This window comes from Balaenoptera musculus, chromosome 9 (genome assembly GCF_009873245.2).
Source record: "Balaenoptera musculus isolate JJ_BM4_2016_0621 chromosome 9, mBalMus1.pri.v3, whole genome shotgun sequence".
Lineage (NCBI taxonomy): Eukaryota > Metazoa > Chordata > Mammalia > Artiodactyla > Balaenopteridae > Balaenoptera > Balaenoptera musculus.
This window is the reverse complement of record NC_045793.1, coordinates 105748721-105769585: the sequence shown is the minus strand read 5'-3', so window position 1 is coordinate 105769585 and position 20865 is coordinate 105748721. Positions and strand designations below refer to the sequence as shown.

Sequence of the window (20865 nt, the reverse complement as noted above, 5' to 3'; positions counted from 1 at the left end):
TGTGGCCTTGGGCAGGTCACCTAACCCACTCGGTGCCGCAGTCTCCTCATCTCGACAACACAGAAAATTGCAGTACCTATTGTGCGGGTTTGTTGTGAGGATTAAATAAGTTGAATACAAATAAAGCACTTCAACAAAAAGCCTTGCAAAAATAAGCAATATATGTGTTTTGCTGTTATTGTTATAATTACACGTAAAAACACAGCATAAATGCTTGGTAAATATTAGCTATCATTTTCATTACTATATACCAGCATTCATTTTAGGCACTGTTACACTTGTTAGCTTATGTGAATATACCCTTATGAGAGATTTCAAAGTATATCTGTTATAAACTATATAAACTATACGAAATAACACATATCATATATTACAGGAAAAACTATGTAACAAAAATGAAGTGTGACTGATTACAAAGTTTAAACAAATTATTTGCCTAACAAAGTTAATATAATTTCTCATGAAAATTGTGTCTTTCTTTGGATACATGGAACACCGTTTTTTAGTGTATAAAAATGATCAGGAAACCATTAATAACTCTGCCATTTGTTCTGCATCCCAGCTGTGAAAACAATGCTGCATGAGCTTCCTATTGCTTCCAATGGTATATTAACTTCTTAAGCCACAAACCTCGTGGCTTAAAATAACACAAATGTAGTATCTCACAGTTGTGGAGATCAGACGTCCAAGGTGAGTCTTGCAAGGCTGGAATCAAGGTACATTCACTCTGGAAGTGCCAGGCTCCAGAGACCTGCCACGTCCTTGGCTTGTGGCCCCTACCCCACCCTCTCCTTTCACTGCCACATCTCCTTTTTCTGCCTTTGGCTGTCCTGCCTTCCTCTTTAAGGACCCCTGTGACTGCACTGGGCCCACGCTAGTAATTCAGGAGAGTCTCCCCTTCTCAAGATCTTAATTACACCTGCAAAACCTGCTACTGTAGGGTAACATATTCAGAAGCTCTGGAGGTGAGACACAGACATCCTTGAGGACCCTGACTTTGTCTCCATGCGTGGGTCCCAGCCGTGAGATGGAACTTTCACTCAGGCTGTTCTCCTGGCCACTCCACGACCAACTCACGTCTCCAGTCTCAGACCTCAACAGATCAAGCTGCTTTTGGAAAGGGGTTTTAATACAGTGGCAATTCATGCTCTTGTTCATGGGGACGGCAGTGCACCATCAAGAGGATACTCAGAATTTAAAAGCAGTATGGAGTACAATATCATGCTCATTCTCTGAAAACATGATTTCCATACCATCCTGTTTCTATGCACTGTCTTAAATTGATCTGTACATGTCAACATTCCCCTGAAGAAAAAAGATCTTCCCTTACCACTAACCCCATACAAAGCACTTCACAAAATATAGGCAGGCAGAAATTTTTCTTTAAGAGAGAGTAAAAATAACAAAATCCCTTTAAAAAAACCTGTTAAAATATGTAAATATTTGAAAACATTAAGAAATGTTAAAATACAACTAAAATCCCTTCTTACCATATACAATATATTTCAGTTGGAGATTTTTAACGACTTCTTCCACAGTAGGTTTATACTCCAGAAAACACGTGTAAACCCCACTCATGCTCTCCTCGAAGTTCTGGAATACAAGGCTTCCTGTGGAGGTCACTTGTGCAGTGCTGTTTTCTAATAGAGGAATGAGATACAGTGATCAGTAGCTTAAATTACATGAGATTGAGATAAAATAACGAAATATTTTCTAAACAGAGAAAAACCATCCAAATTTACCTACAGAATCATTGAAGGAGTCAGGGACATAGTCATTGTGTCCGGTGGTTCTTGACAGTGGGTGCCAGGATGAACTTGTTAGTGTCAGAATTTCACTAACCAGAGTTCATCAAGTGTGTGGCTGCCTACGTGGTAAGAGACTAACAGTCACACGTACATGACGTGCTCCCGATCTGCTTGTCGCACTGAGATGGCACGATCGGTACTCCTATACATATAATATAGTATACATTTATACATACTGTCAAGTAATTATATTTGTATACATGCATATAAATACTTTATTGACGAGTTATGCTCTCATTAAGCATAAAAAATGTACATGAAAGGGATAAAACAGTGTGTCCAGAACAAAGGCTAACTCAATGTAATCACGAACACCTAGGGATTTGTTGTCATTACACAAGGTACTTGGCAAAATTTGGATTATAACCATGACGGTTGCAGAAGAAAGAAAACAGGAGATTGGATCACTTGACACCCGAAGTCGCACAATCAGAACTCCAGTGCTGGGGGTCAGAACTTGGACGTAAGGTCCCTTGTCACTTCAGCATCCCTTAAGTAGCACACTGGGAGACAGCCATGTTGTGTAACGGGAAAGAAGCCTGATTTAGAGGGTTAGGACTTGGTTTTGAGGTGTGCCTTTCTTTCTCATAAACTGTGTAACCGGGGATAATCACTTAGTCTTTCTGAAGTCTAGCTCCTTCATTTGCACAAGAAAGAATCATAATATATGATAATATATCTCATAGAATTGTTTTTGAATAACAAATACAAGGAATGTTAAAGTACTTGAAAAAGCTATAAATCATTCAGCAATTAAAAATGGTTACTCTCAAAGTTCATAACGATGGGTTTGCATTAGAAAAAATTATTAAATATTAAAACTCACTCAATAATTTAATAAACTATTCATTAGAATTGAAAACATACCTTAATAAATACTCATCTTTTTCTATTTTAGGAAAATAATTTATTGCCTATAACTGTCAAGTTGAAATTTATTTTGAAGAAATTTATTGCTTCAAAATAAGACAAAAGATGAATGTTCTCAGTGAAGAAATTTTCATTATTAATTTTTTCACTAACAATTTGTTGAGTTTCTAGCACATGCAAAGCCCTGTTTCAGATACTGAAGGAGAAATGAATAGATGGATATACCCACCCTCAAGGGATTTACATAGAGCATTATGCCTTGAGAATTCCCATTTCTATATCCTGGATGAAGCTGAAAAATGTGATATAAATTTAGAATACATCTCTGTTGTACTGCCTATTTCTTCATGAATATCTTTTGATGAAAGAGTACATATTTATCATAACATGTTGTCTCTTTTTTCGAACAGATTAAGAGGTTTTCAAGTGTTTGCTATACATATATTTCAGCAGACACAAACAGATACATCATAGTAATAAGATAAAAGGTGCCCACAAATTGTAAAGAAATTTTAGAATATCATGTCAGCAATGAAGCTATGCATTCCCTGGCAAAAATTTGAAATAAAATTTCCCAAACCAGAAGCATTAATAAATGTATTAATATATATTTGAATGCCTACTACAATGTTAAATATTATGACAGCCAGAAAATCTAGTATCATACAATTTGTAAGAAAACACTCTCTGGCTACCTTCTTATTTTAAAAAATTTAAAAGTAGCACACTTTGAAAAGATACCCAGACGATTTCATAGCCAAGAGAAGAACACACTTAACAAATACCACTTAACAAACAGACTTTTACAAAACTAAGTTTAAATGGGAATTTCAGGATGCCAAGGGATATCACTATAAGATATCACTATAAGAACTCATACAACAGCAGATTGTCAATAAATAATTAAACTGAAGTCAGGACTTCTTTCTCTAGAACTCAGCTTGATCATCTAAAAATTCAGAGTTGGATTAGATTTCTAGAAGCACATGCCTTAGAGCTCTAAAATTATATGGCAAAATTTAAGCACCATTTCATTACAACTTATTTTTAAAAACAGGTTTATACTTTTGGTTTCTACTCAGATGTGGAGTGACTATAAGAGCAACAACATCATACAACAATAAGGAAAAAGACAAACGAACTGTCAACCAAGAAATTTTCTTGAACTCATCAAACAAATGAAGCAGGTAGGGCCACCAGTAACCCTGAAAACCAGGAATGAACAGGGCCTGCAGGTAGAACCTAGACCTAAGCATTTGCTTCAATGGTCTAAGAACATCTGGCTGAAAGTTTTCAATGAATTGCTGAAAGCCAAGTGTTGTCCAGCGTGAGCACGTGACGCCTCTGAGGACCACGGATGGGGGCAGCGGGAGCGCAAAGGCAGCTGCACCCTCTTACAGGCTCTACCTTCATGAAAACCTCTGGGTGTTCAAGGGAAGATCAGGGGAACCCTGAGCAAGATTCCCACAGGGTACTGGCTAGAGGAGGGGGCCGGCAGCCCTGCCAAAACTCCACCCTTGCCCATGTCCCCTACCGCCTGGTGAGGAGCAATGCTTTAACCTACAAGGGAGAAGAAACAAAAATGGTCACTGAGGGCACTGTGGAAACATGTTACCACTAGGGAAGGAAACAGGAAGAAAAAAACTCATTCTTGAGGAAGTCAGCAAGAAGTACTAGGCCAACACTAAAACCAGCAGACACGCTGAAACACTTCTAAAGGCCACACCCACAAGATCCAGTGACACCACACCTGCCAAAGACTAATGCTGAATCAGAACACTAGAGACTGCCCCTCTCTCCCAACTGCCCATCACTAATAAGAGTCTAGAAAAATGCAGTGAAATCAAGCTAGGAGAGCTGCAAGAAATATTCTCTCTAGAGAAAGCAAAAAAGGAGAAACCAAAGCCAAAGATGAGACACTGGAGAAAAATAAGTTTTCAGTAACCACAGCAATAACCAATATCAAAGCCAGACAATTCCTGACTAGTTTAACACAAACTCCCAATATTAAAGGTTTAATAATATTTTTAAAAGTGTTCATCTCAAATATAAAAATAATTATCTCAATATTTACTATCTTATTCAAGATGTTCTTAAAAAATTAAGAAGCATACAGAAAGGTAAGAAATGGCACATTTCCAAAATACCAAGCAATGACGCAGATGTCAGAAGTATCAGTTAGTTTAAAATAACGATGAATAATGTATTAAATAATTTAATGGAAAATGTAGAAAGCATGCAAGATCAGATAGGTGATTTCAGCAGAGTCTGAAACCATAAGAAATAATCAAATGGAAATGTTAGAACTAAAACCAAACCAAAAAAACAAAAACTATAAAAAAAGAACACAGTAACACAGATGAAGTCTTCCTTCAATGAGCTCATAAAGAGGCTTGACACAGCTAAGAAAAGAATCAATGACTTGAAGATAGATCAAAAGAAATTTACCCAAAGAGAAAAAGCAACAACAACAAAAGCAAAACAACACCAAGAAGAATGAATCCAGGAGCTATGGAACAATTTCAAACAGTGTTACATAAGGGTGATAGAAATCTCAGAAGGAGCAGAGAGACAGGATGAAGCAGAAGAAATACTGGAAGATATAATGGCTGACAATTTTCAAAAATTAATGACAAACCAAAACTACAGATCCAAGAAGCTTATAGAACACCAAGCAGAATAATACAAATAACCAAAAAAACATGCATTTAGTATTCAAATCACTGAAAGTGAAAGGGAAAGAAAAAATCTTGAAATTAATCAGAAAAATATGGCACACTGCCCACAGACGGACAAGGACTATTTTATAGCAGCCTTCTCACGAGAAACTATGCAAGCAAAAAGAATACAGAATGCCATCTTTGGAATGTTGAAAGAAAAAAACTGCCAATCCAGAATTCTACAACCAGCAAAAGAAAAAGATAAGCAAACTTTACCCAAAGCAAACAGAAAGGAAATAATAAAGTCAGAAATCAATGAAACTGAAAACAGAAAAATACCAGAGAAAAATAACTCAAAAGCTGGTCCCTTGAAATGACTGATAAAATTGTTAACCCTGTAGCCAGAGAGACCAAAATGAAAGAGAAAAGACACATCCAATACCAGGAGTGAACGAGAGCACATCATAGAGATCCTGGATATATTAAAAAGATAACAAGAAAATATCACAAACTATGCACATTAATTCGACAAGTTGAAAAATATCTAAGCTGGACAAATTCCTTGAAAGACACAAACTACAAAAAGTCACAAAATGGTGAGAAGGGAAAATCCTAGTCCTACCTCATTTAGATTATTATCTGTGAACCCTGAAGCCAGACTTCAAAGGCACCTGACTTCAGAAAAGTACCTTGTTCTCTCAACGCCTCTGTTTTCCACATATAAAAGGGAGAAAAATGACTGTACTTACTGCAAAGAGCTGTTGTGAAACTTAAATGATTAATATGTGTAAATTGCTTAGAACAGAATCTGCTTTATGATAAAAGTATACATGTTGATTATTTTTATAAAATTCAAAATAAAAACACTAAAGTAAAAATATGCTTGCAGAATATATCCATACATGTATATCTATATTTATATATATTTAAATATGTGCATTTACTACGTGTATGAATACACACGTACATAGATATATGTACGTATTTGTGCGTGTGTATTCATACACGTAGTAAATGCATAAAGAAAAGCTAAGGAATAATATTGTAAAAGTTCAGGGTAATGTTTACCTAAGAGGGGCTGGGGACAGAAGAATGGGATTTTTCAACGTTAGAAGGTTCAACAGTCATGATAATGGTATATCTTGGCTTCTATAGCAAGCTCAAGGATGTCTGTTTTATTACGCTTCACAACTTACATATCTGTTATACAGATTTGTATTTATCAGATGTTTCATAATAAAAATATTAAGGTAGAGTAAGATATAATCTATGATCTCATTTTTTAAAAAACATAATAAGGATACAGTTACAGGGTAAAGCTCAACGTGTGTGTTTGTGTGTGTGTGTGTGTGTGTGTGTGTGTGTGTGCTTATACAGGTTTGTGTGAACATTTAAAAAAGTGGGAAAGTCCACACACCAAAAAGAGCTAATTCATCAGAATGGTATTAGGGTTGAAGTAAGAGGTACAGGGCTTGCTGCAATAAATGCTTTACCTTTGTAAACCAAAAACGTTGGAAGAGAGACAGACAGAAGAGGGCGGCAGTGGGGGTGAGAGGAAGAGAGCCCAGCAAGTCTAAGACTTGGTCCGCACACTGTACAACATCTAAACAACCTGGATGCTTCTCTCCAAAGGGAGGCGCAAGTACGTAACTACATGTTTCTTTGGTTCAACTGCAGGGGAACTATCCCTGGAATAGCCATAAAAGATAACAAAAGTACAGTGTAGTTTAACTTAGAGTCCAAAAGCTTCTCTGTTTTTCAAGGTTTAATAAAATTAGACATTTTCCACGTCTCTCTGCAATTACAGTGATATACTGAGCTTTAAAGCTGGCAGACAGCGAACTATGATGTGACACTGCACTGAAAACACAACTGTAATCGTGACGTCAGAATACCAGGATTTTCTGAGAATAGTCTTTATAAATACAAAACCATTGCATCTATATGATTTTATCCTTACCTGGAAACAGTTACGTTTTTGAACATCTGTTTTCCATTATGAAAGTGAGTAATATAAAATGTCACTTCTAGTTAAAGGATTCAAAATTCACTTACATATTATACTTTGCAATACAAGCTGCAAGACCTGGCCTGGCATCTCAGAGAAGAGCACATTTCACATCTCAATTTTCAAATCAAAGGAGTAACAAATTATAACACAACAAATCAATACTTAAATGCTTCTATTTTTGAACTCACAGAGTTTTAATAACAAATGTAAAATATATTTAATATACATGCTTGCATTATATTATTTGCTATTAGAAAGCAATAAAAATAAAGACTGATTTTATTTTCAATGTTGGATACCTTTACTCCTGGCCCCCTTCGCTGATTTATATTAACCGCCTAGCCTCTCAGGACCTCTGTCCCTGACCTCTGCTGACCCCCTCCTGCACTCTAGGACTGCAGCCAGGCAGAGGTCGCGCTGCTCGGTGCACCTCCTGCAAAGCTGGGCCCAACGGCAGCCAACAGGTAGTCGCTCACCTAGAGCCGAGTAACTTGCTTTGGAGACGCACCACCTAACCTAAAGAGTGAAGTAACTCTTGAAGCCTTGAGCTATTTTAGAATCAACATAAATATTATAGCAATGTACAACTTAGATTGTTCAACTATATAAAATATGAATTAAAACATATTTAAAAATAAATATTTCTTGTAAATGTTTCTTCAGCAAGTCTTTGTATGAATATACTGCTTTCCTCCATCCAGGTCTACAAAATAAACCTGTAGGTTTTCATCCACAAGCACTATCTCAAAACACCAATAAGGGAAAAAAAGGAGAAGAAGGAGGGAAGGAAAGGAGGGAAGGAAGGAGGAAGGGAGGGAGGGAAGGAAAAGAAAGAGAAAGAAAACATGGTGAATAGAGCAATAAAGAAAAACTTCCACAGAAGGTATGCAAAAGGTACTTCCTTGAACAGATATTAAGGATGAAAACTCATTACCTGAATTTTCAGCAAGGCTGAAAACAAAAACAGCTAAGCTGATTGATATTTTTTAAACTACACTGCAAAAACAAATCAACTTTTAGCAAATGAGATATCAGAATACAAGTAAGATGGGCATTTCAAAATAACAAAATAAGAAGCTGAATGGAGAAAATGTTGATCAAATTAATCATAGCAATAGTAATCTCTATGTGGAAAAATGTACCTTCATGAGAATAAGACCTTGTTTTCTCAAAAATCTGAAAACTGTAAGGCTACTATTCAGATGTGTCTCAAGTCCATCTTCTCCTCTGGATAAGTACCCGAGGACTAAACTTCCTCTTTTGTAAGCACAGCATCAGTAACATATTATTACACAGCTACCACCAAACCATGCAGTATATTTAAGAGCATGTTTTTCATAGTAAAATACTGAATGTTAAATTTAGTCATTTTTTTCAAAATGAATATTAATATTTAGGTTAAGTTAAAATATATTCCATACTGTCTGGTCAGGATTTTAATCAGAGTGAAATATAAGATAAAAAACATAAAATCGTAACTACTAATAAAGTCTCAAGTTGCCCCTATGTGGGGCTATATAAAACAAACAAAACCATAGTTTTAAACCTAGAGCTCAAAGTGCTCATTTGTATTTTTAACAAAAGCCAGAATCATATTTGCTTCTTCATACATACTTTGCTAACAAAAGTCTAACTGAGGTAACCAAAATGATTTTATGAATTTTACAATAAAAAAGGAAAATTTTTGAAATATGGATGCTTAGAGAATTCTCCAGTTTAATCATCCAGTGTGTCTCTATCCCAAATTAAGATCTGTAAAAAATGGTCACGCCATCTACATTGTTAGATTCTAACTCCAAAAAGAAATCGCAAGAAAAAGAAGTGAGCTAATACATAAATGTATATGAGATACAAATATTCTTTTTGTTCTGAGTACATTTCATACATGTCATTTTTAATTATAACAACTGAAACAGAAGCCCACCTGAAATGATTTTTCCTTTCGGCCCATGCCACTGGAATGATGGGTCTATGAGTTCGGAATTCCGCAGTCGTTGGGTTACACATAACACGTGTGGACTCTTCTGATGGAGCATAACATATACTTTCACTGAAAATAAATATTAAAATGTTCCAATAATATTTTATGTTCGTTCACGATCTATAATGGCTTACATTTTTGTAGCCTGGGTTACATGTTTTCAGAAGTTTTCTTTGGATTATTGCTATTGCTTGGTAAGAACTAAATTTCATTGCATTCCATATAACTAACTTTCAAAAGCATACACTTATTTTATTTGCATATGCGAGTGTATCTTAATCCCAGCATTATGCATTGGTCTTTTATTCAGAGTTCATATACCAACTTACTTTGTTCTCATAAAATTATTTTAATTACAAAGTATTAAGATAATTCTATATCTATACTTCATCTGTTTTGCAAAGACACCAAACCTGAAAGAAACTGACAAGATACATTTGTTTAGATTAGGGAACAATACATTACTCACAATGATGTAACACAGTGTACTGAATTTTAAAATTGTAATGTGATTAAAAAATTGACAAGTATGTGCTTTGATTGATTTTAATTATTAAGCATTTTTCCCAATTGCTTTAAAATTTAGAGCACTGCTCATTAAGCAAGCAAAAATAGTATTCTCTAGGAGATACAAAAGGAACACAGTAAAGGTTCAATTGTTTTGCATTTACTCATAAGGAAGCTTTTAGAAAAGCTTCTAGCAACTTCTCAGTAATCCCATGGCAACACTTCACTAATCAACCATATACTAAGCTTTTTGTGTTCCAGTAAAATAAAAATTGTTTCTATGAGAATCAAAATTCTCCTTAACTTTAAAGAAACTGTCTCTAAACTTTCACCATACAACATCATGTTTATTGAATGTAGCTTTTAGATAGCTACCCTTACTTAGGTTCAGAAAGTTCCCCTCAATTCTTGGTAATTTGTTTTCCTGGGACACTTGCACCTATATTCATAAATGTAACTATATATAATTTTCTTATATTATCCTTTGTCTTCTTCCAATTTCAGTACAAATTTGTTATTTAGTGTTTAGCACTATTAAGTTAGGCATCTAAGATTATAATAGCCACATAAAATGAATTAGGCAGATTTCCTTCCATAAATTTTCTCTGAAAGAATATGTAAAGTGTTTTTGTTCTTGGAAACTATATAGCCTGGTACTTATTTTTTGGCAAGGGAGGAAGTAGCAAAACAAATTTCTAATTAACAATCTGGAGAATTTAATTATTAGTTTACTAAGTAATTTAATCAAGTCTGTTTTAGAAACTTATATTTTAGTAGAGTTATTCACTATAAGTTTATTATATAAAATTATTCAGAATACTAAGTTCTGATTTTTAAATCTCACCATATCTTAATTTATTCATAATATTTCTGTACTTTCATTATTCTCTTGTGAAACAATTACCAAAACTCTGTCTACTAATTGCTCCAAAGGCAGCTTTTGGTTCCATTCAATCTATTATTCTTCTCTGGTCTCTTTCATTAATTTCTCCTCTTATTTTATTTCCTACTCACCTCAGTTTAAATGTTTCTTCTTTTTTCTACTTTTAATAAATGCTTATTGTATTAACGTGTCATTCCTCAGCACGACTTACTGGCCCTTTTATAAGGGCACCAGTCATATTGGATTTGGGTCTACCCTAATGACCTCATTTTAACTTGATTACTTCTATAAAGACGCTGTCTCCAAATAAGTTCACTTTCTGGGGAACTGAGGATTAGGACTCAAACATATGATTTTAGGGAGAAGCATGATTCAGTCCATCACACTGAGATTCAGTTGTTTTTCTTAACTGAAATGTTAATTCATTTTAAGGATAAATTTAAGCACATCTAATAAAAAGGGAGGTTAGTTATATATGACTGTTTTATAATTTAGGTTTAAAAGCTGTAGTTTTAAAACAAAAGCTGTGATAAAAGTTGTGATATCAGTGAAAATGGCAGAGTAAAGAACTCCAAAAATCATCCCCTTCATAAAGGTAATAAGCAAATGGCACATATTGTTAGAATCAACATTTTCAGAACTCTGGAAATTAATCAAAGACTTGCAGCAACCACGAAAAATGTACTCAGGAAAAACAACTGAATCTCGGTGTCATGGCCTGAATTATGCTTCTCCCTAAAGTCATATGTTTAAGTCCTAATTCCCAGTTCCCCAGAAAGTGAACTTATTTGGAGATAGAGTTTTTATAGAAGTAACCAAGTTAAAATGAGGTCATCAGGGTAGGCCCAAATCCAATATGACTGGTGTCCTTATAAAAAGGGGAAATTTGGACACACAGACAAACACAGAGGAAAACAATGTGAAGAAACACAGGGAGAAGATGGCCATCTCCAAGCCAAGAAAGGAGAACTGGAGCAGGTCCTTGCCCTACTGCCCTAGAAGGACCCACCCAAGCCACCATGATTGGACTTCTATCCTCCAAAACTGTGAGACAACACATTTCTATTGTTTAACCTGCCAGGTCTGTGGTAATTTGTTATGGTAGCCCTAGCAAATACACCTGGTAAAAACAGTGAGCTTGTAGCACTTTAAGTTGCTGTATTCCCATTAGAACGAGCAGCCTGGCAGCCACTAGAGGGGCAGATGGGGTTAGATGGACTTCAGTGCCTCCTTCCCAGAGAATTGTCATTATTTCACCTTTCTGGCAGTGTCCTGGAAGACACCATGCACAAAGCTATCTTTACATGACTTAACTTGGAGCACACCCACTGTAAAAAGCCTTTTCCCCAAGAGTCCTTGTCAAAAATAACTAGAGCTTGCCACTTAACTTTGTAAATGCCTGAAGCAGTGGGAGTAAACATCAGCTTAACCAAAAGCTTAAGAGGAAAAGCTGGGTAATGACATGTCAATGGGAGCTTTGAAAACTTCTGACACATTCCTAGGAAAATAAATAGAAGGGCATGTGCATGCACAGAGTAGGCCACGTGGCCAAGACTGGGCATGCTCAGTAAAGAATGAGAGGCCTTAAAGTTCTCACCTCTGGCTGAAATTGAGCCTCTGTACAGCAGAAAGTGAACGATATGGTGGAATTGTCAACTGCCTGGCTAAATGTTTAAGGTAAGCCATGACAAGCTCACAAGGATTCTCAGAAAATACTAGGAGACTAACTGGTTCAGGTGTTTAATGAAATCTCTGTTGAACCATTAGCCTAACTAAGCTAACTAAGCAAAGACTTCAGTGGCCACACATGACAAAGAATACAGAATTTAAAAAGAATTAGTTCAGAAAAGTCACTAAACAAATGCTACAGGAATACCTCATTTTACTGCACTTCGCTTTACTATACCTCACAGATTTTGCATTTTTTACCATCAGTGGTTTGTAGCAATCCTGAGTTTCAGATGGTGGTTAGCATGTTTTAGCAATAAAGTATTTTTTAATTAAGGTACATACATTGGTTTTTAATCAAATGCCTTTGCACACTTAATAGACTGCAGTACAATGTAAACATAACTTTTATAGGCACTGGGAAACCAAAAAAATTCATGTGCCTTACTTTATTGTGATACTCACTTTATTGTGATGGCCTGTAACTGAACCTGCAATATCTCTGAGTATGCCTGTACAACAAAAAGCAACTACATAAATACATAGAAAGGGGGAAGAATCTGATTTCCAGAGTACTACATAATATTCCCTACAAAGTCCAGTTTTCAACCAAAAATATGAGTCATGCAAAAAACCAAGAAAGTATAGTCACAGGCAGCAAAAAAAGAAACTAATAGAAACTGTCCCTGAGGAAAGCCAAATTTTGGAGTTACTGGACAAAGACTTTAAATCAGTTATTTTAAATATGAGCAAAGAACATCATGCCTAAAGTACTAAAAAAGTATGAAAATGATGTCTCTCCAAATAGAAACTATCAATAAAGGGATAGAAATTATAAAAAAAGATCCAAAGAGAAATTCCGGATTAAAAAGTACAATAACAAATGAAAATTCACAGTAAAGAATCAATAGCAGATCTCAACAGACACAAGAAAGAATCAGCAAACTTTACGTTACATCAATGTGGGATTTATCCAATCTGAGAAAAAGAAAAATAGAAAGATAAGTGAAGATAAATCAACAGTACTCAGAGACCTTTGGGAAACCATCAAGCATGCCAGTATATGCATAAAAGTCCCATGGAAGAGTGGAGAGAAAGAGCCAGAAAGAATATTTGAAGGAATAATAGCAAAAACTTCCCAAAATTGATGAAAAACATGAATCCACACATCAAACAAGCCCAATGAACTCAAACTAGGATACCTTCAAAGAGATCCACACCTTAGGCACATCATAATCAACTGTGAAAATCCAGAAACAAAGAATCTTGAAAGCAGCAAGAGAGAAGCAACTCATGACATAATATGGTCCTCAATAAAATTAGCTTACTTCTCATCAGAAACCATAATGAAATAGAAAGTTTGAATAGACCTAAAACAAGTAAAGTGATTGAATAATAAAAAAAACTTCCCACAAGGAAAAGCCCAGCACCAGTTGAATTCACTTGTGAATACTACCAAGCAAGTAGAATTAACAATACTTCACAAACTTCCAAAAAACAGAAGAGGAGGGAACACACTCCAAATCACTTTATGAAGCCACTATTGCCCTAAAACCAAAATCTGACAAAGACAACACAAGAAATCTACAGACCACTTTTCCTTATGAAAACGTACATGATAATCTTCAAAATACTAGCAACCAAATCCAGCAACATGAAAAAGGATTATACATCACAATCAACTCAGATTCATTCCAGAAATGCAAGGCTAGTTCAAAATACAAAAATCAATCAGTGTAATACCTTATCATATCAATAGAATAATGGACAAAAACCACTGATCCTCTCAATATATGCAGAAAAATCATTTGACAAAATCCAATACCCTTTCACAATAAAAGCACTCAACAAACTAGGAACAGAAGGGAACTCTCTTAATCTGATAAAGGGCATCTACAAAAATTCACAGCTAACATAATACTTAATAGTGAAAACTGAAATCTTTCCCAGGCCCCCAAGGTCAGGAACAAAACAAAGATATCTGTTAACATCAATATTGAACTGGAGGTTCTACCTGGAGCAACTAGCAAGGAAAAATAGGCAGACTATAAAAGAAGAAATAAAACTACCTCCATTTGCAGATGACATGATATTATATACAGGAAATTTTAAGGAATAACTCCCCCTACCCCCCATTTAAAAAATTAGAGCTATAAATGATTTGGCAAGATGACAGGATATAATATCCATTTGCAAATCTCAATTGTATTTCTATACAGTAGCAATGAGAAATCCAAACACTAAATTGATAAAAACATTCTATTTACAGTAGCAACAAAAAGAATAAAATATTTAGGGATACATTTAACAAAAGTAGTACAAGAAGACTCATACACTGAAAACTGTAAAACATCATTGAGGGAAAATAAAGAACACCTAAATAAATGAAAAGACACTCCATGTTTAAGAATTGGAAGACTGTAGAGTGTTAAGGTGGTAATACTCCCAAAATTGATCAACAGATTCACTACAATCTCTATAAAAATCCCAATGGGCTTTTATTCCAAAAATTGACAAAGCTGATTCTAGAATAACACGAAATTTCAAAGGACCCAGAGTAGCCAAAACAATCTTGAAAAAGAGCAAATTTGAAGTACTCACACTTGATAATTTCAAAACTTATTATAAAGCAACAGCAATCAAGACAGTGTGGTACTAGTGTAAGGAAAGACATATATATCAAAGGAATAGAATTTAGAGTCCATAAAGAAAACTCATACATCTAGGGCAAACTGCTCTTCAGCAAGAACACCAAGACATTCGATAGAGAAGGAAAAGTTTCTTAAACAAATGATGCTGGAACAAGTGGATATCCACATGCAAAAGAATGAAGTTTGATCCCTACTGCATACCATATGCAAAAATTAATTCAAAATGGATCAAAGATGTAAATGTAAGCACTAAAACTATGAAATTCTTTTTAAAAAATGTAGGAGTAACACTTTGTGGCTGCTGATTAAGCAATCACTTCTGATACATGACTCCTAAAGCACCAGTACAAAAGAAAAAACAGAAATCAGACTTTATCAAAGTTTAAAATGTGTGCTTTAAAGAACACTATCAAGAAATGAAAACACAATCCATAGAACAGAAGAAAATATTTGCAAATCCAACATCTGATAAGGGCCTAGTATCCAGAACATATTTAAAAAAACAAAAACAAAACTCTTCCATCTCAGTAATATAAAAGACAGCCAAATTAAAAATTGGGTAAAGAACTTGAACAGGTGTTTCTGTAAAGAAGACATCCAAATGGTCAATAAACACATGAAAAGAGGTTCCACATCATTAGTCATTACGAAAATGCAAATAAAAAGCGCAATGAGAATCCACTTCACATACACTAGGATGGCTAAAATTTTAAAAGATGGACAATAATAAATGTTAATATGGATGTTGGGAAATTTGAATCCTCATAAATTTCTGGTGTCAAAGTACAATAGTTCAGGTTCTTTGAAAAATTGTTTGGCAGTTCCTCAAAATGTTAAACATAGAGTTACCATATATCCCAGCAATTTTACTCCTAGGTATACTGAAAATGTATGTTCACACAGAAACTTGTCCAGAAATGTTCATAACAGCACTATTCAAAATAGCCAAAAAGTGGAAAATTCCTAAGTATCCATCAATTGATGGATACACAATTGTAGTATATCCATTCAATGGAATATTATTCAGCCATAAAAATGAATGATGCATTCTATAACATAAATGAACCTTGAAAACATCCTACAAAGTGAAAGAAGCCACACACAAAACACCACATAGTGTATGATTCCACTTATATGAAATGTCCAGAATGGGCAAATTCATGGAGACAGAAAGTAGATTAGTGCTTTCCAGGGACTAGAGTGTGATTGCTTAATGGGTACGGTGTTTCTTTTTAGAGGAATGAAAATGTTATGGAATTACATAGTGCTGATGGATTCAGAACCTGGTCAATATACTAAAAACTACTCGATTGTATACTTTACAGAAAGAATTTTTAGGCATGTGAATTTACCTCAATTAAAAATATATATATACAAAAAAAGTTGTAGATGCTAAGCCTCATGTTACTACTGCAAAATCTTATTAACCCAAAATCTTTATGATATATAGATCCCATTTAAAAAAAGTTTTAGCATAAGAACTGCATATGGGGACTTCCCTGGTGGCGTAGTGGTTGGGAGTCCGCCTGCCAATGCAGGGGACACGGGTTCGATCCCTGGTCCAGGAAGATCCCACGTGCCACGGAGCAACTAAGCCCGTGCGCCACAACTACTGAGCCTGCACTCGAGCCCACAAGCCACAACTGCTGAGCCCGTGTGACACAACTACTGAAGCCCATGTGCCTAGAGCCCGTGCTCCACAAGGGAAGTCACCACAATGAGAAGCCCAAGCACCACAACAAAGAGTAGCCCCTTCTCGCCACAACTAGAGAAAGCCCATGTGCAGCAATGAAGACCCAACGAAGCCAAAAATTAATTAATTAATTAATTAATTAATTAATTTTTTTAAAAAGTGTTTTAAAAAAAGAACTGCATACATTTAATATTATGTTTAATTATTATACAATAACAAGCAAAAACACTGTAGACAACTTTAATTAGATAACTTTTAGAAATAATTATTTTTTGCACACTTAAGCAGTTACAGCAAACAGAATTAAACTATATGAATCTAACTCTGTGGAAACAACTTTAATCCATTTCCATAGAGGAAAAGGGCCATAGGAAACTAGGATAACTGGGGAACACTAGCCTTTTGCAAAAGATTGATAAGATTTAAACAAATGCCAATTACTTTCTTACAATTACTGAAAATCTATTTATTAATACCTGGAAAATTTGGTGATCCCACTATTTTCATTGAATCTTGGGTCAAGCGAATACCTCTTGGCAATCGAGCCAAATATCCAACTATCAAAAACAAAAAGAACAGAATTAATCAACAGTCTGGCTCATTACAAATTTCAAGACATTCGAACAGGATAGTATCACAGTATATTTGATGTTTGTTGAAGGGGAGCCATAAATCAATATCCTTTGATATCTGGTATCTCTGTTCCAGCTCTACTCCCTTCATACGCTCCAATGAAATTAACATACCCACCGCTTTCCCTATTATGCCTCACCTTCAGCTTTCTCTACATCCACTTAGAATACTCTCATTTTTAAAAGTCCAAATCCCCACCCTTCAAGACGCAAATCACAAGTCCCTGCTCCCTCAAACCTTCTGTTTGTCCTCATTCCTTACCTCTTTAGTACATCATCAGCAACACTCACTCTACATTGTAATACAGTTCCTCATGCACAGACATAATTTTCCTTATTTGACTATAAGCTCAACAGTAGGATCAGTGTTTATGTCAACTTATCGAGAATCGATATCTTTTGACTGCCTTCATCCAATTCCCCTCAATCCCGCCTCTGGTAACCACAAATCTGATCTCTTTTTCCATGAGTTTGTTTTTGAAATATAATTGTCCCACAACACTTTGTTAGTTCCTGTTATACAATATAGTGCTTTTGTTTCTATACATTTCAAAATGATCACCACAGTTAGTCTAGTTATAAGTCATCATACAAAGACGTTACATTGCTATTGACTATATTCCCCACACTGTACATTTCATACTTGTGACTCATTTATATTGCAACTGGAAGTTTGTACTGCTTAATCTCTCTCACCTACTTCTTCCCTCCCCTTTGGCAAACACCTGCTTGTTCTCTATCTATAACTCTGTTTATGTTTTGATATGTTTGTTCATTTGTTTCTTTAGATTCCACATATAAGTGAAATCATGAGGCATTTGTCCTTCTCTTATTTCACTTAGCATAATACCCTCTAGGTCCTTCCATGTTGTCACAAATGGCAAGATTTCATTATTTTTTTATGGCTGAGTAAGAGTCCACTGTATGTACCTATTATCTTCATTATCCATTCATTTATTGATGGGCACTTAGGTTGCTCCCATATCTTGGCTACTGTAAATAATGCTACAATGAACACAGGGATGCATATATCTTTTCTAATTAGTGTTTTTGTTTTCTTCAGATAAATCCTAGGAGTGATATTGTTGGATCATATGGTAGTTCTATTTTTAATTTTTTGAGGACCTCCGTACTTTTCTCCATGGTGGCTGCATCAATTTACATTCCCACCAACAGTGCAGGAGGGTTCCCTTTTCTCCACACCCTCTCCAGCACTTGTTATTTGTTGCCTTTTTGATAATAGCTATTCTAACAGGTGTGAGAATAGTATCTCATTGTGGTTCAGACTTGCATTTCCCTGATGATTAGTGATGTTGAGCATCTTTTTCACGTGCCTATTGGCCATCTGTATGTCTTCCCTTGGAAAAAGGTCTATTCAGATCCTCTGCCCATTTTTTAACTAGACTGCTGTTTTTTGATGTTGAGTTGTATGAGTTGTTTGTATATTTTGGATATTAACCCCTTAGAGGATATATTCTTTGCGAATATCTTCTCCCATTCAGTAGGTGGCAGTCAAAACGTACAACTTTCCAGTCATAAGATAAGTGCATACTTGGCATGTAATAAACCATATGATAATATAAATTATGATGATAAACATATGATTAATATAATTAACACTGCTGTATGTTACATATGAATTGTTAAGAGAGTTGACCCTAAGAGTTCTCAACGCAGGGAAAAAAAATTTTTTTCTATTTCTTTAATTTTGTACACATATAAGATGATGGACACTCCCTCAACTTATTGTGATAATCACTTCATGATGTATGTAAATCAAATCCTTATGTTGTACACCTTAAAATTATACAGTGCCGTATGTCACTTATACTTCAATAAAACTGGAAGAAAAAAGTATGTTCCTCAAACCTGGAGGACACAGGGATGGGAAGCAGAAGAGGAAGGTAGGGCCAGACTGGGAAGGTCTTTGTAAGCCAGGCTTTGACTCTGCAAAAACCAGCAAGCAAATAAAAGACTTAATCAAGAAAAAAATAATCCGTCAAGCACTATACCTTGCACATAGCAAATATTAAATAATAATTGTTGAATATGGTATATTCTGATGTTGTTCAGTCCTCGTTGAAAAAGAAAATGTTGATGGACACAGGAGTGTGCACAGGCCAGTGGGAGGAGCAGCACAAAAAATGCAATAAAGCTTAGACCCAAATCCCCTTTGTTGTTAACAGAGCAAAGAAGAGTATGGTATTCAAAGCCAGATGACCTGGATTTAAACCCCAACTTCCACTAACTAGTCTTAGGAAAGTCACTTAAAACTCCAGGAGCTTCAGTTTTCTCACCCGCAAAATGAGACTAAATTCCAGATTTAGAGTTTTTGTAGGAACTGAACGGACTACTGTATAAACTATAAAACGCTACATAAATGTTGCTTCGCTATTCATACCTTACATATTAAGATACTGCGGTCTTAGTCTACTTCTTATATCCTCAGGCCTGATCTTGTTCTCGGATCAAAAGACAACACACACACACACACACACACACACACACACAGAGAGAGTCGTACCTAGCATAAGATCATGGGCCGTGGTCAAGAAGCATCCTTCTCCTACGGGGTAATGAACGGCTATTGGCTAGTATCTACTTAAACTAGAATGACCTCTGGACTTTGGCATATTTTGTAATGTCTCTTCACTCCATTTCTTTCCATTCTCCTCCTATCCCCTGTCGACCTCCGCAGCCCTTCCTCATTCATATTCTTGGAGGGCTTCTTTACTCATTGCCCCTTTTCTGCACAAATTGTATTTTAAACAAACCTCCTTTGTGCTTTCTATGATTCAGTTCTGGGAGACACTTTATTTCTAAAAAGTCTAAAACTTGAACGCAAAATAACGCAGCCAAAACCTTTCTAGTTAAATGACGACCGTTTAATTAAGCACTGCCTTCGGTATTTTAACTCTATTTTGAAAACATGCGAAAGCATTTCGGATCTCTGAATCAAAAGGAGGAAACAAACGGCGGCAGCAGAATGTCAAAACTTTAAGTTCCCAGTCTTTCCTGTACTTTATAGCTAAAACCAATAGATGGAGCTCCAGGACCACGGGAAATGACAAAGCGGCGGGATGTCTACTCATTTCGAAATACACTGAAATCCTGAGCCGCGTACGTCGTGGAAAGCTGGCAAAGGACCCGGGGGCTGATACGGGGCTTGTTAACAGCCAATTTAATCTCAAGCCTTGAGCTCTGGGTGTTTGAATGACCTCGCCCCCCTACACGACATCAATGTGCCCAGTCCTCCTATTAAATTCAAGAGCGGGACCAGTGATACAGGCTTTCCCATCAGCGGACGCACGTGACACGCAAAAACCTCCGGGAGCCGCGGTCCGGAGCCGCCCTCCGCCGCCTCACCTGACGGGGTCGCCCGCAGCACCAGCGCGGAGAACACCAGGACCACCGCGGCCCGGGAGAGCGGGGAGCCCGCGGCCCGGGACCGCAGCCAGCCCCGCCGCGCCCGGCCGGAGGCCGAGGCCTCCATCCACCCGC

The 20865-nt window shown here is 36.1% G+C and overlaps 1 protein-coding gene across 1 annotated transcript in view; it reads right to left on the bottom strand.

Moving 5' to 3' along the window:
• LOC118901050 (zona pellucida binding protein) overlaps positions 1 to 20865 on the bottom strand; it is a 94178-nt gene extending 73313 nt beyond the window's left edge. The window contains exons 1-4 of the mRNA XM_036864026.1: positions 20731 to 20865; positions 17209 to 17289; positions 9274 to 9399; positions 1491 to 1640 (exon numbers count right to left, since the gene is read on the bottom strand). Coding sequence (XP_036719921.1) covers positions 1491 to 1640; positions 9274 to 9399; positions 17209 to 17289; positions 20731 to 20857 — 484 coding nt within the window. The 5' untranslated portion in view covers positions 20858 to 20865. The remainder of the gene's footprint in view (positions 1 to 1490; positions 1641 to 9273; positions 9400 to 17208; positions 17290 to 20730) is intronic.